The sequence below is a fragment of the Hyperolius riggenbachi genome, unplaced genomic scaffold (genome assembly GCF_040937935.1).
Source record: "Hyperolius riggenbachi isolate aHypRig1 unplaced genomic scaffold, aHypRig1.pri scaffold_186, whole genome shotgun sequence".
In the NCBI taxonomy this organism is placed as follows: domain Eukaryota; kingdom Metazoa; phylum Chordata; class Amphibia; order Anura; family Hyperoliidae; genus Hyperolius; species Hyperolius riggenbachi.
The window spans coordinates 44,940-69,020 of NW_027152397.1; the positions used below are offsets into that span (position 1 = coordinate 44,940).

At 47.2% G+C, this 24,081-nt stretch overlaps 1 protein-coding gene across 3 annotated transcripts in view; it reads left to right on the plus strand.

Moving 5' to 3' along the window:
* LOC137543725 (cocaine esterase-like) overlaps positions 1-24,081 on the plus strand; it is a 229,253-nt gene that overhangs the window by 43,246 nt on the left and 161,926 nt on the right. For all 3 annotated transcript variants that reach the window (XM_068264854.1, XM_068264856.1, XM_068264855.1), the window contains exons 2-3: positions 5,002-5,206; positions 17,077-17,215. In XM_068264854.1, coding sequence (XP_068120955.1) covers positions 5,002-5,206; positions 17,077-17,215 — 344 coding nt within the window. The remainder of the gene's footprint in view (positions 1-5,001; positions 5,207-17,076; positions 17,216-24,081) is intronic.

Below are 24,081 nucleotides of genomic sequence, written 5' to 3' on the forward strand. Positions count from 1 at the left end.
TAAACCTAAACTGAGAGGGATATAGATGTTTCTTTTTCAACAATACTAGTTGCCTGGCAGTCCTGCTGATCTCTTTGGCTGCAGTAGTGGCTGAATCACACACCTGAAACAAGCATGCAGCTAATCCAGTCTGACTTCAGTCAGAGCACCTGATCTGCATGCGTGTTGAGGGGCTGTGGCTAAAAGTATGAGACACAGGATCAGCAGGAGAGTTAGGCAACTGGTATTATTTTAAAATTAAAAATTAAGATCCTTCTCAATTTAGGTTCCCTTTAACCATTTCCGCCGCCCGGATGTGAAGCTCGCGTCCTGGCGGCAGCCCTGCAGCGCTCCCGCGCGTGGGCGCGCTCCCACCCGCGGGCGCGCCCCCGCGTCCCCGCTGTGTCCCCCGGTAGCCCTGGGATCAGTGAAAGAGAACATGGTTCCCGATCACCGATCCCTTTCCCCCGCAGAAAAACCGAAGTGCTCACCTGTGAGGTTTCGGCTCTTCTGCCCGGACAGATTTCCGCATCCCCCTTGTACTTCCGTTTAGCGAGAAGTACAAGGAGGGAAACTAAAAACGAAGGTGGCCATCTTGTGGCCAAATAGTATAACTACATCTGCACATTTTTTACATTACAATATACACATTTTACAACATTAAAAATTAACTGTTTATGTCCCACACCAAAATATTACCCAAATAAAATTTTTAATGGTAAAAAAAAAAAATTACAAAAGACCTAAATAGTTACCTAAGGGTCTGAACTTTTAAAATATGCATTTGAAGGGGGTATACTACAAAGCTTTTTAAAATTTATAAGCTTGTAAATAGTGATGGACGCAGAATGGAAGCAATGCACCTTTATTTTCAAATAAAATATTGGCGCCATACATTGTGATAGGGACAAAATGTAAATGGTATAATAACCGAGACATACGGGCAAATAAAATACATAGTTTTTAATTATGGTAGCGTGGATTATTTTAAAGCTATAATGGCCGAAAACTGAGAAATAATGAATTTTTTTCCCCCAATTTTTTTCTTATTAATCCTGTTAAAATGCATTTACGGTAAAGTGGCTCTTAGCAAAATGTACCACCCACAGAAAGCCTAATTAGTTGTGGAAAAAACAAGATATAGATCAATAAATTGTGATAAGTAGTGATAAAGTTATTAGCGAATGAATGGGAGGTGAAAATTGCTCTGATGCAGAAGGTGAAAAATCCCTGCGGGCTGAAATGGTTAAAGAGAACCCGAGGTGGGATTTAATTGTTAGTGGGGCACAGAGGCTGGTTGTGCACACTAAGACCAGCCTCCGTTGCCCCATGGTGTGCCTCCATGTCCCCCCTGCGCGCCGCTATACCCCCCCCCCCCCCCCCGCAGTGCTGGCGACACGCAGCGCGTCGCCAGCACAATGTTTACCTATGCGCTGTCTGTCAGCATCGGCTGCACCTCCGCATCGGCGCTACCCGCCTGTGTCCCTTCCCTCCCGCTGATAGGAGGGAAGTGACGCGGGCGGGTAGCGCCGATGCGGGGGAGCGGCGCTGACAGACAGCGCATAGGTAAACATTGTGCTGGCCCGCCAGCACTGCGGGGGGTATAGCGGCGCACAGGGGGGACATGGAGGCACACCATGGGGCAACGGAGGCTGGTCTTAGTGTGCACAACCAGCCTCTGTGCCCCAGTAACATAATTAAATCCCACCCCGGGTTCTCTTTAAGGCAGAGAAGTGTAATATTAAATGTGGCTATGGGCGCTCCTCCAACCAAAATGTCCTAGGAGTTCCTCAGTGTGTATGATTCGCCACACAATGGGGGGTTAAACACCCTATTTGCATGTAATATAGCAGTCTGTGCAGGCGCTCAACATATCAAACACTTTGCAAATATCAACAGTTCCAGTCTAGTCTCTTCATGAGATAACACATAACCACGGCCCACAATGGATACTCTCACCAAATATGAAGGCTGATTGAATTACAGATCAGTAAGGATAGCGTACTTTTAATATCTCCTCGCCGCCTATGTATGCTTGCACCTAGAACGCAAACAAAAATAGGCAGACCTATCGTGATCCAGCTTCCACCAGATAAAAGCGTGACATGTAACATCCGAATCCCGTGGGTGCAATAATCAGAGCGTGACGGCCCTCCACCAATGCTGCAATGGTACTGTTAAACGCTCACCAGATCCAGTTGCTGATCAACTGTGAAAGACCAGCTAATAGTGCTTATAGACACATCCTTCCGGATATTGGATCAATCATATGGGTCCTTTAAAAATACAGCTGAAGAGGCTGCACCACCTCAGATGTACACAACATAGACCACAAGTAATCCTGGCTACAATAATATCAAGCAACCGGAAGAAATAAAAGTGTTTATGTAGCTAACTGCAAATGCACAACTAGCTCGAACATTACTTGCTTTCCCCACGTGGTAGGAAACTTATACTGGGGCACCTATAGCTGGCTAACCTATACTGGGGCACCTATAGCTAGCTAACCTATACTGGGGCACCTATAGCTGGCTAACCTATACTGGGGCACCTATAGCTGGCTAACCTATACTGGGGCACCTATAGCTGGCTAACCTATACTGGGACACCTATAGCTGGCTAGCCTATTCTGGGGCACCTATAGCTGGCTAGCCTATACTGGGGCACCTATAGCTGGCTAGCCTATACTGGGGCACCTATAGCTGGCTAGCCTATACTGGGGCACCTATAGCTGGCTAGCCTATACTGGGGCACCTATAGCTGGCTAACCTATACTGGGGCACCTATAGCTGGCTAACCTATACTGGGGCACCTATTGCTGGCTAACCTATACTGGGGCACCTATAGCTGGCTAACCTATACTGGGGCACCTATACCTAGCTAACCTATACTGGGGCACCTATAGCTAGCTAACCTATACTGAGGCACCTATACCTGGCTAACCTTTACTGGGGCACCTATACCTGGATAACCTATACTGGGGCAACTATAGCTAACTAGCCTATACTGGGGCACCTATAGCTAGCTAACCTATACTGGGGCAACTATAGCTAGCTAACCTATACTGGGGCACCTATACCTAGCTAACCTATACTGGGGCACCTATAGCTAGCTAACCTATACTGAGGCAACTATACCTGGCTAACCATTACTGGGGCACCTATACCTAGCTAACCTATACTGGGGCACCTATAGCTAGCTAACCTATACTGAGGCACCTATACCTGGCTAACCTTTACTGGGGCACCTATACCTGGATAACCTATACTGGGGCAACTATAGCTAACTAGCCTATACTGGGGCACCTATAGCTAGCTAACCTATACTGGAGCAACTATAGCTAGCTAACCTATACTGGGGCACCTATAGCTAGCTAGCCTATACTGGGGCAACTATAGCTAGCTAACCTATACTGGAGCACCTATAGCTAGCTAGCCTATACTGGGGCAACTATAGCTAGCTAACCTATACTGGAGCACCTATACCTGGCTACCTATCCTGGAATGCTAAATACCGCATCACAAATACCATTCTCAAGCCCACAGGTGGAGATTTGGTGGGTGAAGTTTTTTTACACCCTCAACCTGGGAGCAGCTTAGAAACTGCCCTTACTGGAAGCTGAATGCATTCTGCATCACGCACACAGGGGACACATGTGGGGGGTCTTATACTTGCTTATAGTGGCATGCTGATCCTTGGTTGTGTAACTTCCCTGGCTTCCCCAGTGTCTTCTTCCATGTTCCTTGGCGGATTTGCTCCTCCCTCGACAATGACCTGTTCCCCGGTAATCAGTATTGATGGCGCCAGGGTCACGCAGCATCAACCTCTGGTGGCAAACTAATTTTTTTCTTTTATTAAATTAAATACAATAACCTGTATTTAATTCAATATAAAAAAAAAATGCTTAAAAATGATTTTAAATTAATTGAACCACTTTTTGCACAGACCTCCAGGGGAAATTGAATGGCAGGGAGGTTAAGGTCTTTACCAATATTTTTAAAAACTGGTAGCATATGTTTTATCAGCGTGAGATGTATAAGGGGCTACATTTAAAGTAAACCTGTGACTTTTATTAACAAAACCCGCCTGATACTTACCTGGGAGAGGAAGAGGTGTAGATAGGGTTTTAAGCACCCAGGGACAACGTTTTTGCGCCCCCCCCCTCACCTTGGAAAAAAATGGGTGTGGCCACACATCAGAATGTGGTCATAGTCATGGGTGGAATCAAATGTTATTAAAATAGCCATATGTGCCTCTTTACGCTTTCAGAAAGCCACATGTGCCCCCCTTTTCCCCTGTTTAGATAGCCAGATGTGCCCCCTTTAAATAACCTTTTTTCTGCTGCTAACGCTTCTGTGCTCCTCTGCAGAGGGAGGGAGAGAAGCAGCGGCACTTCGGGCAGCCAGCGAGCCGCCTCTCACATGCATGGGGGTGCAGTGGCTGTGCTGAGCGCCCTCACAGTGCTGTGCCCGGGGACATATGTCCCCCCTCTGCCCACCCATAGCTACTCCTCTGCACAGAGGAGAGCCTCTGGATCCTAAAGAGCCTTTCACGTCCTTGTACGCCAGCCTGTTCCAGCAATGGGAGCCCAGAACAGTGGCCTCCCTGCACAAGTGCACTAGCACTGACCCACATGGTTTACTTTGGAAATAGCTGAGCCTGATTGAGTCTGTGTTACTGCGCAGGCGACTCAGTAGCAGTAGTGCGGATCCAATCTGGCCCATTTTTTCTAAAAAAAAACGAGTGGGGCGGTGCTAATGCACCTGCACAAGCTATCAACAAGTGTTGACAAGCTCCTTTTTGGAGGGTCCTAGTGCTAGAAGAATCTCCGGAGGAGGACTTAGTAAGCCTCTTCAGGATCCAGAGGCTTCCCTCTACTGAGGTAAGTACCCCCTAGGGGCTCTTTTTTTTAATTTTCTTTTTTTTTTTTTTTTTCCACTACAGGTACACTTTAAGTATTCTGAAAGGATGTTTGATTATAATATGGTAACAGAGGTTAGTAACTTGTGTTTCTGCCACCAGGAGAAGAGGATGGGAGACCGCTGGTAAGCACACCCTATGGGAAGCTGCGCGGGAAAACCGTGACTGTAAAAGGGACGGACAGAAGAGTGCATTCTTTCTATGCCATCCCCTTTGCCAAACCTCCTGTTGGACCTTTACGGTTTGCAGCCACGGGACCTCCGGAACCCTGGGAGTCAGTGAGAGAAGCCACAGAGCAGCCACCCATGTAAGTACACGTGTGTGTGTGTGTGTGGGGGGGGGGGGGGGGATTAAACTTCTGGAATTATCTTGTCTGCTCTGATTCTTACTTTCATGTGTATAAAATGTTTTAACCTTTTCCAAAATGTAAGGGGAGATAAATCATGAGTTAAAGTGGATCCGAGGTGAACTTTTACACATTGCATAATTGTGTTCCTTTCCTATTGTTTATGGGGCATTCCTCAAGCCAAATACTTTTTTGTTTTAATACTCTAATTCCCGATAAACTAATAAAGCCACGCCCACAGGTTTTCAGAGAGCCTTGGCAGTAGCAAGGGCTCATGGGAGCTCAGTCTGGGCAGGAGGAGGCGGAGGTGTTACTAGCCATTGATTTCAGAGGCAGAGGGGAGGAGGGAGGAGGAGAGCGGATTAGGCTGATGGCTCAAGATACAGATAAGCCTGTCTCTGTGTAATGTTTACAAACATCATGGCTGCTGTCATTGTATCACAGGAAGAAATAATCATATTCTATTAAAACTGTTTGCAGCTAGATTTGCTGTGTAACCCATCTAAACTTTAGATAAAATATATATATAGCAGGGCCTGGAGGGAGAGTGCAGCAAGCTCAGGAAGGCCACCCATGACAGGGCTGGCCTTCTTGTCCTGACAGGACAGGGTTCATTTTGGGAGGGTGTCTCTGTATGGAGACCTGGGAGGAAAGGGAGCTGTAGGAAGGGGTGGAGTGCAGGGGGCAACAGTGTAGGCTGAAGGAGGAAAAATTCCCACCCAACCTACCAGGGGCGTAACTAAGAGCCCACGGGCCCCCCTGCAGAAAATGCGAGCGCCCCCCCTAGGGCCCGCTCGTGGCCGATTTGGGGGGCTGGAGGGGTCACACCATGAGGGAAAAGCTATGGCCACACTCGGCGGGTACACTCGGCGGGGAGGGGGGAAGGTTCCCCCCCCCTCCCTCACCTCAGGCTTTCCCCTCTGTGCTCCCCTCCAGCTTCTAGCTATAGAAATGCAGCGAGCGGAGTCACTAGAGCAAAAAGTGTCCGCGCTGGAACGCACGGAAGGTATGTTTGCCTGCCGCTGCCCGCCGCTCCGCTCGCTGCATTTCTATAGCTAGAAGCTGAAGGGGAGCACAGAGGGGAAAGCCCAAGATGAGGGAGGGGGGGGGGCCCGGGCCCCCCCACGGGCGCATGGGCTGCATCCCCTATTGTTACGCGCATGCAACCTACCTTGTTTATATTGGTGGTTTTGTTTTGATTGTCATTGCAGCTGCCTTTGGCAGGGCCTCCCTCCTCCCTTAGTGTGTCCTTCTTCTTCTTAATTTTACTACCTCAGCAATGACACCCTTCTCATGGACTAACTCGGACTTGAATTGCTGGGTCTCTGTAAAATGCATTTGATCCCGTTTGCATGTATAACCTTGTGCTTTATATGTATGTATGTATGTATATGTGATCACTCAAACGGCTTGACCGATTTGAACGAAACTTGGTATACCGATCCCTTACTACCTGGTATGATATGTTCTGGGGGTCTCGCGGCCCCCCCTGCACACCTGGGCGGAGCTACAAACAGCAAATCAGATTCCACCCATTCATGTCAATGGAAGAAATGGAAAAGGCTGCCATTCTCACAGTAATCAAGCCAGAGTCCCCACACTTGGCACAGTTGGTCACTTAGTGACCGAGGTTACAAATCCAGGAAAAGTGGGTGGAGCATAACAGCCAATCAAATTTCAAACATTCATTTTTAAATGGTAAAATGTAAACTGCTGCTATTCTTACACTGTTAATAGCAGAGTCTTCAGACTTGCTACAGTCGGTCATTGGGTGACTGGGGTCCAAATTCACTAAAGGGGCAGAGCCACAAACGGCCAATCAGATTTCCTTGGTGAATAAAACTTTCATTCACACATTTTTGATGCCAGGAACCTGAAAGCTCACAAACTTGGTGTTAGGAATTACGTAGTTACCTCTGCAGCGGGGAGCGGCGCGGCCGCCGCTCCCGCATCTGAACTCCCGCCACGTCGTCTCGCTCCTCTCTTTCCGGCAGAACAGGTCTCTCCGGGGTGCATCGGGGCAGGATGGCGCACGCATACCCGGAGACGGGACCTTTATGCATTAAGGATGCGGGCCAGCTGACCGGCCAATCAGCTGACAGCAGTGGTCTGACTCTGGCCGCCAATTAGCCGGGATCAGCTGGGCGGAACCATTGGTATGATCATCTGTATTTAAGCCCTGGGCTGTCAGTGGCTCGTTGTCTGCTGTTGCTGAAACTTTGCAGTGAAAACTCTCAGACCTTAGTCAGATCCGTGTGTGTTTGATCCAGCAGGACCCCGGGGATTCACACTTAGCTTAGGAAAACATATTATTGTATATTGATTTCTGTGTATGACTCTTTGCTTGAACCTTTGATTACCGTATTTACTCGCAAGCAAGCCGAATTTTTGACCCCCCAAAAGTGGGCTAAAAGTTGGGGGTCGGCTTGCTTGTGGGTATAGTGCCCCAGACTCCCAGTATAGCGAGTATATACGGTAATCAAAGGTTCAAGCAAAGAGTCATACACAGAAATCAATATCCCCCCCTCCCAAACCTCGCCCCACGGCGGCTGCTGCGTAATGAGGGAGGAAGCTGTAGGGAGAGCGGTTCCCATAGTAACGGTGATACACATCGCTGCTACAGGAAGCCACTCTCTACGCTTCCTCCATCATCACACAGCAGCCGCCGTGGGGCGAGCTGCTGTGAATTATTTGCATGCCCCGTGCAGGAGACGGAGAGGGGAATATTGGAAGCCGCCCGGTAAGCTAATGGCAGCGTCGGCCGTGGGGGGACACTACCTACACATACTGGGGCGCTATACTGGGCACTATCTACCTATGCTGAGCACTTTACTAGCTATACTGGGCACTTTACTAGCTATACTGGGCACTATACTAGCTATACTGGGGCAGGATACTAGCTATACTGGGGCACGATACTAGCTATACTGGGGCACGATACTAGCTATACTGGGGCACGATACTAGCTATACTGGGGCACGATACTCGCTATACTGGGGCACGATACTAGCTATACTGAGGACTATACTGGCCACGATACTAGCTATACTGGGCATTATACTAGTTATACTGGGCACTTTACTAGCTTTACTGAGGCACTACCAACCTATACTGGGACACACTGGGGGGATCACGCGGCCAGCATTTCCTACCCCGGCTTATATGAGGGTCAATCTTTTTTTTTTTTTTTTTTTTTTTTTCAGGTAAAAGTTGGGGGGGTCTGCTAATATGCGGGTCGGCTTGCTTGCGAGTATATACGGTACTCTCTCTACCTCTCGATTCTGTACCTTGCTTATCTGATCTGCTGCTGACCTCGGACCGACCTCCACTCTGATTTTGCGTCCTGATTCTGTACTTTCACCCATCTGATTTGTTATCGGCCTCTGCCTGTTTACTCACTACGATATTGCCTGACGTTTCTGTACTGCTGCCTGACTGACCCGTTACCGACATTGCCTGTACGACCTCTCTGACGTTAGTGATAGTCCCGAACGCCAAGGGCTACCACATAGGAGTACTCCTGTGTTACTGCGAAAAAACACGTGTGATCACACTCTGAATAAAATACTGACTACTGTAATGATTGAGCTTGTTCTGATCATTAGATACGTCACTGATCGTTACACTTGGTCATTGTGTGTCAAGGTCACAAAAACTGGGTGGAATCAAATACAAATTTCACTGGGAAAATGTAAACTGCAGCCCTTCTTCACTGTTAAGGGTTCTCAAACTTTGCACAGTTGGTCACTGGGTGACTAGGATAAATATTCAGAAGAGTGGTTTGGAGCTGAAAAAGCCAATCAAAATTCACCTGTCGATTTTCAAGGCGGAAATTTAAATTGCTCCTATTATTGCACTGTTAATGGCACAAGCCTCAAACCTGGTACAGTTGGTCATTGGGTCACTGGGGTTCAAATTCAGAAAAGGGGCAGAGCTGCAAACAGCCAATCAGATTGTTTCATCTCACTGGGAAAATTATTTTTTATTAATTTTATTATTGATGCCAAAGACCCCAAAGCTCACTAACTTGGTCATTGAGTGACTGTGTGTCCAGGTTACACAAAGTGAGTGGAGCCAAAAACAAATCTCACTGGGAAAATATAAACTGCAGCCACTCTTAGGGCTGGTTCACACAGACGTCTGCCTGGCTTTCAGAGGCATTGCGTCCGGCGGCGTTGCAGCACGTTTGAGTTTTCAGTGGCTTTCCGTGGCGTTCAGTTGCAGTCAACGTTTTTCTGCCCCACAGGGGGACATTAACTGCAGCGGTTAACCATCGCAGGACGCTACATGTAGCGCGTCCAGGGTCGCATCGAACGCCAGGGAAAAATCGAGATCTGAACGCCACGTTTGCGCAAATGCCGGTAAAAGCCCAGCCTCGGTTTAATACAGAGTCCCGAATGCCAGCGGTAAATGCGGGGCAGGCGCCCGCGTGAACCATCCCTTACACTGTTCATGGCAGGGTTCTCAAACTTTGCTCAGATGGTCACTGGGTGACTGAGATTAATATTCAGGAAAATGGGTGGAGCCTATAAAATGCGATATGAGCAGGTTGGTGGGCACTTGAATTAGGCTCCATTGTTTGTGTATAATATAATTTTGATCGGTTTTAGCGACGTTCTATCCTACATTGATGGGTGTGGCAGAGTACTGTGAACCCAGCCCTTTCCTGTCCCTCTCCAGGATGTATATGGCAGCCTAACACGGTTCATTCAGCTCTGACTGGGGCTACTATATATATGGGGGGCAATTTGTAATTTTAACTAGCTTGTGATGTGTATGATGTATAGCACTAATGTATATATGTATAGCACCTTCTGAATAAGCCGTTTAGATGAAATGTGATCTCATTAAGGTTCATGTACAGCACAATGCACGTTTTTTATAGCACCTCTTTGTAAATGGCCTCCCCTATCGGGGTGTGTATAGGATCATTACATTTTGAGGTGTTCGCAGATGTGATCTATACTACCACCTGATGCAATCACACTCAGGTCCTTACCATCCCTGTCAGTGAACCCAGTAATCTGCCTGTGGGATAGCGACAGCTACACCCCACTTATACCCTATCAAGTGGAGGGGAATCAGCCAGGACCCCCACAGTATAGGATTACATACACTTATTGTAGATGTAGGTCACTGAAGAAGACCTCAAGACTCAGTGGTGTTTTATCTTTTTATCAATTTATTGTAAATCAATATAAATCAAGTGTATAATACTTGTTTTAGTACCCATAGGGCATGTCAATTTGACATTAGTGTTTGGAGCCTAAAATAGCCAATCAAAATTCACCTGTTGCTTTTTCAAGGGTAATATTTAAATTGCTGCCATTTTTACACTGTTAATAGCAGATGCCTCAAACCTGCTATAGTTGGGTGACTGGGGTTCAAATGCTGGAGAGGGGCGGAGCCACAAACCGCCAATCTGACTTGTTTCATTTCACTGGGAAAATACAAATTATTGATGCCAAGGAACCCAAAGCTCACAAACTTGGTCATTGAGTGTTTGTATGTTAGGGTTAGAAAAAGTGGACAGGGCCAACACCAGTCAGATGCATCCCGGGCAACGCCGGGTTATCAGCTAGTTAATAATAATAATAATAATAATAATAATAATAATAATATTGATTTATAAAGCGCCAACATAATCCGTGGCGCTGTACAAAGAAAGAAACAAACATGGGGTACAAAATACAGACAATGATGTACACTAATATACAAGATGCATAATTGGTGACAAAATACAAAAAAATGATACAGCATACAGAATACAAGATACAGAATTGGTAATGACAGTGATAAAAGTAACATGATGAATAAAATGTATAATGATTTCCAGGACACAAAAGAGGGAGAGCCCTGCCCTTTCCAGCTTACAATCTAAAGGGAATAGGGGGGGGGGGGGGACAGGAGGAGGGGTAGTATGCAGCAAATATATAGAGGCTGTGTGTTTTAGGATACCTAGTAGGGGTGCAATTTGGTCTTAGGACAAAGGGAAGTGGCCTAAGGTAGCACATATGCTTGTCGGAACAAATTAGTTTTTAGAGAGCGTTTAAAAGGAACAAAGGTTGGCGAGTGACGGGTGTGTTGTGGGAGGGGATTCCAGAGAAGGGGTGAAGCGCATGCAAAATCTTCTGAATGTGAGGAGGTGATTCTAGAGGAGGACAACAGAAGATCGTCTGCAGATCTGAGATTGTGATTGGGTTTGTATCTGGAAATGAGTGAGGATATGTACCAGGGAGAGAGATTGTGGAGAGCTTTGTAGGTTAGGGTTAGAAGTGTGAACTGGATCCTCTGGTTAATTGGCAGCCAGGGAAGAGCATGACAGAGAGGGTCAGCAGAGGAAGATCGAGAAGAAAGATGAATGAGCAGCTGAGTTCAGTACCGACTGGAGCGGGGCCGGTCACACAAAGTAGTATGTTACAGTAGTCAGACGAGAAATTATAAGAGCATGTATTAACATTTTGATTGTCTCTTGAGTGAGAAAGGGACGGATGCGAGATATGTTTTTGAGTTGGAGATGGCAGGAGCTGGTTATGGAGTTAAGATGAGGAATAAAAGAGAGAGAAGAGTCGAATATTACCCTCAAGCACCGAGCTTTGGGAACTGAAGTTATGGGAGTGTCATTACCATTTATCGTTCCTTCAGGTAGAGAGGTGGCCAGGGACGGTGGAAAAATGTATTACTTCTGTTTTACTCATATTAAGTCTTAGGAAGCGAGAGGACATGAAGGAGGATATAGCAGGCAAGCAGTCAGGAACACGTTTGAGGAGGGAGTTAAGGTCTGGGTCCATTAATAAGGCCACCGGAGTTAAGGTCTGGGTCCATTAATAAGGCCACCGGAGGATGGTGGTTGATTGATGTGGAGGGATTCACGCTGGGGAATTCCTAATGGGGCGAAATCGTCATAAGGAAGTTTATTGTTTTAAGGGCTTGCAGCTGTCCCAGAGACAGCAGCTGTGTCTAGGGGCCGGATATAGCTGCATGCCCATGGTTGTGGTTCTTAACTTTAACCTCCAGATTCCTTGCCTCTAATTACTACTGGTTTTCTTCTGGTTGCAAGTAAAAATGTTTTATATTAAAATGTTAAAAGAAAGTTATTAAAGTTGCTCTGCATTGGCCGATATATTTTCCATCGTCAATGGCAGTCCTTGTGTTTTCTATTTTGATGTGTACAATATAATGGGTTAAAGCTTCAGATGGGGAGGGGGGGGGGGGGGCAATAATAGGTTATGCCCTTTATGAGTTAAGCCAGATAGTAACTGATTTAAATCATAATTTATCTCTCATTGACTTAACTCATGATATATTTCCCCTTAAGTGGAGATAAATCATGAGCTTAGGCCGTTAAGGAGAAATAAATCATGAGTTAAGTCAGTTAAAAGGGAACCTAAACTAAGAAGGATATGGATTTTTCCTTTTAAAATAATACCATTTGCCTGACTCTCCTGCTGATCCTGTGTCTCTAAAGGTGCGTACACACATGCAACTATAGTCGTTTGTAACGATCGTTCCCCGATCTTTACCAACGACGATCGTTACCAAAAACGAACCACCGACTATTAAGGCAAACGATGAACGAGCCAAATCGCTACAAAAGAAAGTTCTGTCTCGGCGGATTTTAACCAACAACGATCGCTTGCAAAAGTAGTACATCGTTGGAAACGGTCGTTCGTACTAGGCTTGACATGCTCATTTAGCTATTTCTCCGTGAAACTTCTCATTTTTATGCGCAGGCGCAATAGTTGCTTTACGTGATGTAACGTTCGTTCTAACGATCAGATCGTTACACACCTTTTAACCACTTGCCGACCGCGCACTCATACCGCGCGTCGGCAAAGTGGCAGCTGCAGGACCAGCGACGCAGTACTGCGTCGCCAGCTGCAGGCTGATTAATTAGGAAGCAGCCGCTCGCGCGAGCGGCTGCTTCCTGTCAGATCACGGCGGGGGGCTCCGTGTTAGCCTGCGGGCCGCCGATGGCGGCTCGCAGGCTAAATGTAAACACAAGCGGAAATAATCCGCTTTGTTTACATTGTACGGCGCTGCTGCGCAGCAGCGCCGTAAGGCAGATCGGCGATCCCCGGCCAATCAGCGGCCGGGGATCGCCTCCATGTGACAGGGGACGTCCTGTCACTGGCTGCACAGGACGGATAGCGTCCTGTGCAGCCCGGATCTCCGGGAGGGAGAGGTAGGAGAGGGAGGGGGAGAATGTCGCCGCGGAGGGGGGCTTTGAGGTGCCCCCCCCGCAACTAGCCTGCACGCAGGAGCGATCAGACCCCCCCTGCACATCATCCCCCTAGGGGGGAAAAAAGGGGGGTGATCTGATCGCTCTGCCTGCTACATGATCTGTGCTGGGGGCTGCAGAGCCCACCCAGCACAGATCCCTTCAAACAGCGCTGGTCCTTAAGGGGGGGTAAAGGGTGGGTCCTCAAGTGGTTAAAACTAACTTTACTTAGGTTGTTCTTTCATCAATTAAAAGTTCGTTCGGCGTTCTCAACGAACGATTGTTATCGCATGTGTGTACGTAGCATTATACTTCTAGCCACAGCCCCTCAACAAGCATGCAGATCAGGTGCTCTGACTGAAGTCAGATTGGATTAGCTGCATGCTTGTTTCAGGTGCGTGATTCAGCCACTACTGCAGCCAAATAGTTCAGCAGGACTGCCAGGCAACTGGTATTGTTTAAAAGGAAACATCCATATCCCTCTCAGTTTAGGTTCCCTTTAAGGGGAGATAAATCATGAGTAATGCTAGTTAAAGTGGACCTGAACTTTTGCACAGGACAGAAGGAAAACATGTTGAAATGCACCCTGTATGTATTTAGAGAGTTTAGCCTGTCTAATTACCCTTCATTTGTGTTTTATCAGTTGTAATTTGATCTCTCCCGGAGTCACCTGACTGCCACGGCAGATAAGGCACATAAGCTTATTTGAAAGCACAGGATGTTAATGTCTTCTTCCATGAAAGCAGGAAGTAGAAACCCCTCAGATTTATTGCAGGATTTGTATCAGCTGTAGGATTGTTTTTTCTTTAAATGGTATTATGCTGTTGCTTATCTTTTAGAGCAGAAAGGAAGTTCAGGTCCGCTTTAAGGAGAGATAAATAAGGAAAGTCAGTTAAAGAGGAACTGTCACGAAAATATTAACATTTAAAACTTACACAAATAAGTACATTTCCTCCAGAGTAAAATGAGCCATAAATTACTTTTCTCCTATGCTGCTGTCACTTATAGTAGGTAGTAGAAATCTGACAATATTGGACTAGCCCATCTTCTCATAGGGGGTTCTCAGGGTTTTCTTTATATTTAAAAGCACTTAGTGAATGGCAGTTGCTCCGTTCAACAGCCAAAAAAGTGTGTAGCGAGCGCGGAGGATGGCCAGCATCAGTGTATAAATCTTTTTCAGGGAATGTCTTTATAAAGAATAAGGGCCATGCTGAGAATCCCCCATGAAGAGATGGACTAACCCAATTTCTTATCAATAAGTGTCAAACTGTAGTCACTTCCTGTCTGAGTCAGGACTGAGTCAGCCACTTACATACCTGATATTTAACTCTTTCAAGCGGAGAAAGAAAAAAAGGAACACAGCCTAGTTATTAGTGTGCTAGGCACTGTACATACAGTGGCTTGCAAAAGTATTCGGCCCCGTTGAAGTTTTCCACATTTTGTCATATTACTGCCACAAACATGAATCAATTTTATTGGAATTCCAGATGAAAGACCAATACAAAGTGGTGTACACGTGAGAAGTGGAACGAAAATCATACATCATTCCAAAAATGTTTTACAAATAAATAACTGCAAAGTGGTGTGTGCATAATTATTCAGCCCCCTTTGGTCTGAGTGCAGTCAGTTGCCCATAGACATTGCCTGATGAGTGCTAATGACTAAATAGAGTGCACATGTGTGTAATCTAATGTCAGTACAAATACAGCTGCTCTGTGACGGCCTCAGAGGTTGTCTAAGAGAATATTGGGAGCAACAACACCGTGCAGACCAAAGAACACACCAGACAGGTCAGGGATAAAGTTATTGAGAAATTTAAAGCAGGCTTAAGCTACAAAAAGATTTCCAAAGCCTTGAACATCCCACGGAGCACTGTTCAAGCGATCATTCAGAAATGGAAGGAGTATGGCACAACTGTAAACCTACCAAGACAAAGCCATCCACCTAAACTCACAGGCCGAACAAGGAGAGCGCTGATCAGAAATGCAGTCAAGAGGCCCATGGTGACTCTGGATGAGCTGCAGAGATCTACAGCTCAGGTGGGAGAATCTGTCCATAGGACAACTATTAGTCATGCACTGTACAAAGTTGGCCTTTAGGGAAGAGTGGCAAGAAGAAAGGCATTGTTAACAGGAAAGCATAAGAAGTCCCGTTTGCAGTTTGCCACAAGCCATGTGGGGGACACAGCAACCATGTGGAAGAAGGTGCTTTGGTCAGATGAGACCAAAGTGGAACTTTTTGGCCAAAATGCAAAACGCTATGTGTGGCGGAAAACTAACACTGCACATCACTCTGAACACACCATCCCCACTGTCAAATATGGTGTTGGCAGTATCATGCTCGGGGGGTGCTTCTCTTCAGCAGGGACAGGGAAGCTGGTCAGAGTTGATGGGAAGATGGATGGAGCCAAATACAGGGCAAACTTGGAAGAAAACCTCTTGGAGGCTGCAAAAGACTTGAACTGGGGCGGAGGTTCACCTTCCAGCAGGACAATGACCCTAAACATAAAGCCAGGGCAACAATGGAATGGTTTAAAACAAAACATATCTATGTGTTAGAATGGCCCAGTCAAAGTCCAGATCTAAATCCAATCGAGAATCTGTGGGAAGATCTAAAAACTGCTGTTCACAAACGCTGTCCCTCTAATCTGACTGAGCTGGAGCTGTTTTGCAAAGAAGAATGGGCAATGATTTCAGTCTCTAGATGTGCAAAGCTGGTAGAGACATACCCTAAAAGACTGGCAGCTGTAATTGCAGCAAAAGGTGGTTCTACAAAGTATTGACTCAGGGGGCTGAATAATTACGTACACCCCACTTTGCAGTAATTTTTTTAAAAAAATGTTTGGAATGATGTATGATTTTCGACCCACTTCTCACGTGTACACCACTTTGTATTGGTCTTACACGTGGAATTCCAATAAAATTGATGCATGTTTGTGGCAGTAACGTGACAAAATGTGGAAAACTTCAAGGGGGCTGAATACTTTTGCAAGCCACTGTATATATATATATGTCTCTCTCATTATTTCACATGTCACCTCGGGTGTACTTTAATAAGTAAAAGTGAGATAAGTCCACAGAAAAGCTTTGAGAATCCGCCCCACGGGAGACAGGTGTTTTAGTTATGGACACGGGGACACTAGGAGGAACATATATTGGTGGTGGAGCCTGGACAGGTGTGCACTTCTCTTGCTATTCTGCAATTGAGGAGGCCTGCCACGGGTCTCCAAGAGGCCCCTGCAGACCTCCTTATTGATGGCCATGACCCCTGGGCCCCCCTTGGCTATGGGCCCCAAGGCAGCCGCAATGGCTGCTTTTGGTGATCCGTACGCCACTGACTCCCGCTATTACCAGTCGGTCCCCATCAGTGCGGAGTAGGCGAGCATTTGAACTGAAATTTACAAGTGGTAGCATTAATCCTGGAGAGTTGAAAGTTGACTTGATGGGATTCTTTTTGAGGAAGAAGAGAAAAAAAGGTGGAATATTAGCAACAACTTGTTGAGTGGTGTGACCACCAAGCGCCCCCTTGTGTAAGTGCAGAGATTTTACCTCCTCTCTGAGAGGCTCTTATGTATTCACAAATATTTTAAATTCTGTATTTCCTCTTTCAGGTGTCTTCAAAGTATACAGGCGATGGAGCTTTTAATACATTTGGTGAACGCCAAGATTGCGATACCTCCAACATCAGAGGACTGTCTGTACCTCAACGTGTTTACCCCGGCCGATCGTGGACAGGACGCCAAACTTCCTGTGAGTGTTCCGCAAACCATGGGTGGCACTGCTGGGACATAGGGGTCATCAGTGTCAGTTCTCCAACCAGGAAACATTTTAAAGTGTAACTGCAATTGTAAAATTTTGTGAATATACTTAACGAGGACCAAGGGTGTAATTTTTGTTAACATTAACCTCCTTAGCGGTAACCCCGTGCTGGACACTGGGTAAGCCGCCGGAGGGTGCCGCTCAGGCCCTGCTGTGCTCTTATCTCTCCATACAGGGGGACACTGGGGGGGCACATTCGGAGGAAGGGAGGGACAATCTTATCCCAGACCCGCATCCCACACACCACAGCCGCCGACTGGCGCCTCGATCATTTTTTTGCCTCCTCACCCATGGGCACCATTGCGGGTTTTAGCACTCAGGCAATAGCTGTACAAGCTCAGGTTCATGCTGAGGAACAGCCACAGATTCAGACATTGACACAGCAGGATCTATTACAGGCTGTACAAGTATTGCCATCCATTTCAGGCCCAGTGGAATCTGACTCTCCCCATGAGTCATGGGAGGATATTTCGGGGGAATTACTGGAAGAGGGGGAGGCTAGGGATTCGGAGGACCAGGGAAGGCCCACAGCCAGAATGCCCAGGTATCTATTCAGTGTTGAAGCTGCATCAGAACTCCTAAAGGCAGTATATGAATCTGAACACATTCAGGAGACAACTCCAGCTGCTTTGGTTGTTATTATTATTATTATTATTGATTTATAAAGCGCCAACATATTCCGTGGCGCTGTACAAAGTAAGAAACCAATATGGGGTACATAATACAGACAATGGTGTACACTAATATACAAGATACATAGTTAGTGACAAAATACAAAAAAATATACAGCATACAGAAGTGGTAATGACAGTGATAAAAGTAACATGATGAATAAAATGTATAATGATTTCCAAGACACAAAAGGGGGAGAGAGCCCTGCCCTTGCGAGCTTACAATCTAAAGGGAATGGGGGGGAAACAGGAGGAGGGGTAGTATGCGATAAAATATATAAAGGCAGTGTGTTTTTAGGATACCTAGTAGGAGTGCAATTTGGTCTTAGGACAAAGGGAAGTGGCTTAAAGCGGACCCAAACCAAATTTTTTTTTTTATTCAAAATATTTAGTTGCAGCACTCTGACACATACAAAGATACCGTAAATAAACACTCCGTCAAGCCTATGAGCATTTCAGTGCATGCTTTTCACCCTTCTCTTTTCATAACTAGGGTTATACAGGTGGAAACCATTAGCAATTCCTCCATTGCCAGACACCATCTACTCCACCAGTCTGCCAGATTCTGTCCCGGCAATATGAAAGAAAGGGAGGTGTTTCCCTAATAAATGTAAAATATTTTATATTTGTCATCATGCAGGTGAAAAAAGGCTGCTATTTATTATTATAATTTAGAAAATAGATTTTATTGATGATATATACAGGGAACTAGAAGAAACTGATAGCAGAACTTTTCCAGTACACAAATCAATTAAAGGTGTTATATCTTCTCAGTGGAGACAGCCTGAGAAGAGATTGTTCATCCCTAGATCATTTAAGAGGAGGTTTCCCTTTAAAGGGACTCCGAGCTCAAGTAAAAAAAGAAAGTTGTACTCACCCAGGGCTTTTTCCAGCCCAGTGCTGGTTGGGAGGTCCCACGCCGGCGTCCTGGCTCCTCTCCAAGTCCCCGCTCCGGAATGGCTGACCGACCGCAGCCCGGGCGACACTCTGCTGAGTGTCGGGCTGTTCCTTCCGCGTATGACACGGCTGACGTCACACGCCGGCCGCCTCGCTTCATCACGGCGGCCGGCGTGGCAGTACTGTGCATGCGCGATTAAAGCGCGCATGCGGATCAGGATTTATAGTCTAAATGTCCAAAACTGGACGCCTCATTAGCCCAATATTCTAAAGCGGCAGATTTATCGTTTGAGAACGCAGGCAGCTTAAAGGATCCTATGGATCATAAAGCGGAGATTCTCCTGAAAAGGGCATGGCAGGCAGCGGCATTTCGTTTCAAGCCAACTATTGCAGCTATCTACCTTACTCACAATTTGGAAAAAATGGATGAGGGGATTGAAGGCACATCTTCCACATGAGAAAATACAAGATTCCCTAACTGTTATGTCTAAGACAGTGGCTTTCCTAGCGGATGGAGCTACGGAGTCACTAAGGTCTGCAGCCAAGACAACAGCCCTGATAAACTCTTCCAGACGGGTGGTGTGGTTAAAAACACATGGGAGGGCGATGTTTCATCCAAACGCCGCTTATGTGCCATGGAGTTTCAGGGGGAGTTGTTGTTTGGTAAGGATTTAAACTCCATTCTGGAAAGGTCTTCGGATAAGTCTAAAAAGTTTCCGGACAAGAGGAAGGAGTGGACAAATAGGCCCTTTCAGGGGAGGTGGGATGTTCCTAGACGAGAAGGGGGTGGACAGGGTTCTCGGCGGCAGCAGCAGAGATCCAGGAGATGGACTTATAACACAGGAAAGGGAAAGTCTACCTTCCTGTTCAATAAGCCTTAGCCAGCCACTCCAAGATCAGACAAATGACGCAGACTTACAGGTGGGGGGGGAGGCTTCTTTATTTTTTTCGAGCCTGGCAGAGTATAACAGGAAACGAGTTTTGTTTAGATTTGATAAAGAATGCATACAGGATAGAGTTCCGAGCCCTCCCCCCCCCCCCCCCTCCAAGGAATTGTGTGATTACGGGGGCCCCCAGGGACCCAGGGAAGACAGAAGCAATTCGCTCCTCTGTGATAAGGTGATTACAACAGAGGGTGATTCAGAGAGTTCCTAGTCAGCAATTTGATGGGGGGTTTTATTCCCGAGTTTTTGTAATACAAAAGCTTTCGGGGAAGTACAGGATGATCCTCAACTTAAAACCCCTGAACCCTTACATTCTGGAGAAGAGGTTTCACATGGAGAGTATTGCATCGATCCGCAATTTAATTTGGACAGGAGCGTTCATGGCCACTCTGGACCTGGAAGACGCATACCTCCACATACCGATTCATCCGCAATTTCAGAAGTTCCTGAGATTTGCGGTGGTCATGGGAGACGCTGTATGTTATTACCTATACCGTGGCCTAACATTCGGAATATCCTCAGTGCCGAGGATATTTACGAAACTCGTTGCGGACGCCGTCGCTCATCTACATCTCCAGAATGGAAGGGTTCTTCCGTATCTGGATGATTTTTTTGTTATTTTGTCAAATACAGAACAGACGTTATGAGAAAATCTACAGCTCTGCGTCCACACCCTAGAGAGGCTAGGTTGGATAGTCAGCAGGGAATAGTGATGTTTCCAACCCACCGAGACAGCTCTGTTTCTGGGGTTGATATGGGACTCCATTCAGGAAAGGATTCTGCTTCCTCAACCAAAGATTACCAGACTAATGACGATAGTAGACGAATACAGATCAGCCCCGTCTGTGTCCCTGTTAGGACTGATGACTTCAGTAATCCCAGCAGTAGAGTGGGCTCAGGCTCACACCCGGGAATTGCAGGCCTGGTTTCTACAAATATGGGACAGAAAGAAGTCTTCATTAGACGATCGAGTAACCCCTCCACAGCAGGTATTACTCTCCCTCCAATGGTGGTCGAATGCAGACTGCTTGTCCAGGGGGCGTCCCTGGATGCAGAAGGACCCATTAAAACTGTACACGGATGCCAGCACATGGGGTTGGGGGGCCCACTGCCAGGGTCAGCAGGTACAGGGTCAGTGGTCACCTCAGCTCTGCCGGAGTTCATCAAACTTCAGAGAACTGATGGCTGTCAGGTTAGCTCTACAGTCTTTGCTTCCTCACATACGCAACAGGGCGGTAATGTTTTTCTCTGACAATATGGTCACAGTTTCCTATATCAGGAGACAGGGGGGCACCAGAGTGCGGAGTCTAAGAGAGCTAGCGAAGCAAATTTTAACTTGGGCAGAGGAGAATCTAGTGTTGCTAGTGGCAACCCATATCCAGGGGGTTCAGAACCATTGGGCGGATGTCCTCAGCAGATCGGTCTTAACAGAAGCAGAATGGCAGTTGAACCAAGAGGTGTTCGAGCTTATCATAGCAGAGTGGGGCAGACCAAGTTTAGATCTTTTTGTCACACCTCAAAATGCAAAGACAAGAGGTTTCTTTTCCCTACATCCCTTATCTTCAACAGACCGGTTAGACGCCCTGACAGTGGAATAGCCGAGCGGTCTGTTGTACGCTTTTCCCCCGTTCAACTTGATTCCGAGAGCCCTCAACAAACTGAGACATTCACAGACGGAGGTAATATTCATAGTGCCCTGGTGGCCGAAAAGGGCCTGGTTTCCTTTTCTACCGATCCTAAAGATAAGGGGTCCCTGGCACTTACGAGACAGAAATTACCTACTGACGCAGAATGGTCAGATGCATCCAGACCAGGGGTTTCTCATGCTCACAGCCTGGATCCTGAGAGGCAGACTCTGAGTATGTTAGGTTTTTTAGAGAGGGTGATTAACACACTTCTAAGATGTAGGAAGGAGAACACTAGGAAGATTTATTCCAAGTTATGGAGAGGTTGTTTTTTTTTGTTCTTGGAAAGAAAGGAACAAGGTCAGTTCGAATGACACAAGTTTTATTTTAGAATTTTTACAAGACGGAGTGGACATGGGGTTGGCAGTTAGCACCCTCAGAGTCCAGGTGTCGGCCTTATCTGTTTTTTTTGGACAAGCAGCTATCCACTGAGTTGCATATAAACTTCTTGAAGGAAGTAGCCAGATCACAGCCTGTCCCGGTGAAGATGACCCCCCCCCCCCCCCCCCGCCAACTTCACTACACTGGAACTACGTGTAGTTTTACTCAATTGTGCTTCGCCAAACTACCGCTTCAAAATCAAATATTCGATTCGTATGCATTTCGTAGACTACGCGTTAAAATACGCAATTCCGCGTAGTGTATGCGGACACTTATGCCATTATGTGGAAAAATGTACGCATTAAATCCCCTGCAAATGCTTGTACCAGGACCTCTTCTATGCGTGCATTCCCCTTACCAATTCGTAATTTTGTAAGTATACAATTGTACGTGGAAAAATAGATGCGAATAACGCATTCGTAGTTTACTTCGCAATACACATGTGAACTACGCGTAGGGGCATAAACTACGTGTAACGGTACTTTGCTACGCATAAGATCGTAAGCGTAGTTTTGAAAATTCACCTACGAACTACGATGCGTAGATGCGAACTACAATGCGTAAATTCGCACTGGTGTAGTTTCTGCTCATCTCTGGTCACAGCATGATGGGAGAGCTTGTCCACATATCAGCGGGGAGGGGGGATGCCCCCCCACCCTCATCTCTGGCTCTCCACTCTGTGCTCCCTTCCAGCTTAAATCCGTGTCTAGGCAGCGGCCATATACACATACCCAGGGGCGTAAGAATAGGCCCTGCAGCGCCTGCGCCCGCGGGGGGGCCCGGCCGGCCCCCCCCTGGGGCCCGCTCGGGGCCGTTTTTTGGGGGCTGGAGGGGTGGCAGCATGAGGGGAAAGCCTTGCCCACAGTCGGCGGGGAGAGGGGAAGTTCCCCCCTCTCCCTCACCTCGGGGCTCTCCCCTCTGCGCTCCCCTCCAGCTAGTGAATGTGTGTGGGCAGCGGGCAGCGGCGGCGGGATACATACCTTCTTCCTTGCGTTCCATCGCCGCCTTCTCGCTCTAGCGGCTGACGTCACTTCCGGAAGCGGAAGTGACGTCAGCCGCTAGAGCGAGAAGGCGGCGATGGAACGCAAGGAAGAAGGTATGTATCCCGCCGCCGCTGCTGCTGCCCGCTGCCCACACACATTCACTAGCTGGAGGGGGGCGCAGAGGGGAGAGCCCCGAGGTGAGGGAGAGGGGGGAACTTCCCCTCTCCCCGCCGACTGTGGGCAAGGCTTTCCCCTCATGCTGCCACCCCTCCAGCCCCCAAAAACCGGCCACGAGCGGGCCCCAGGGGGGGGGGGGCGCTCTGAAATTCTGCAGGGGGATTTTCAGGTGTCTGCTGCCCACATTACGATTTTCAGGTGTCTGCTGCCCATATTATGATTTTCTGGTGACTGATGCCCACATTACGATATTCTGGTGAATGCTGCCCACATTACGATTTTCTGGTCACTGCTGCCCACATTGCGATTTTCTGGTGACTGCTGCCCACATTAGGATTTTCTGGTGTCTGCTGCCCACATTAGGATTTTCTGGTCACTGCTGCCCACATTGCGATTTTCTGGTGTCTGCTGCCCACATTACGATTTTCAGGTGTCTGCTGCCCACATTACGATTTTCAGGTGTCTGCTGCCCACATTGCGATTTTCAGGTGTCTGCTGCCCACATTACGATTTTCAGGTGTCTGCTGCCCACATAAGGATTTTCTGGTGACTGTTGCCCACATTGCGATTTTTCTGGTGACTGCTGCCCACATTGTGATTTTCTGGTGACTGCTGCCCACATAAGGATTTTCTGGTGACTGCTGCCCACATAAGGATTTTCTGGTGACTGCTGCCCACATTAGGATTTTCTGGTCACTGCTGCCCACATTGCGATTTTCTGGTGACTGCTGCCCACATTAGGATTTTCTGGTGTCTGCTGCCCACATTACGATTTTCTGGTCACTGCTGCCCACATTGCGATTTTCTGGTGTCTGCTGCCCACATTACGATTTTCAGGTGTCTGCTGCCCACATTACGATTTTCAGGTGTCTGCTGCCCACATTACGATTTTCAGGTGTCTGCTGCCCACATTACGATTTTCAGGTGTCTGCTGCCCATATTATGATTTTCTGGTGTCTGCTGCCCACATTACGATTTTCTGGTGTATGCTGTCCACATTAGGATTTTCTGGTGACTGCTGCCCACATTAGGATTTTCTGGTGACTGCTGCCCACATTA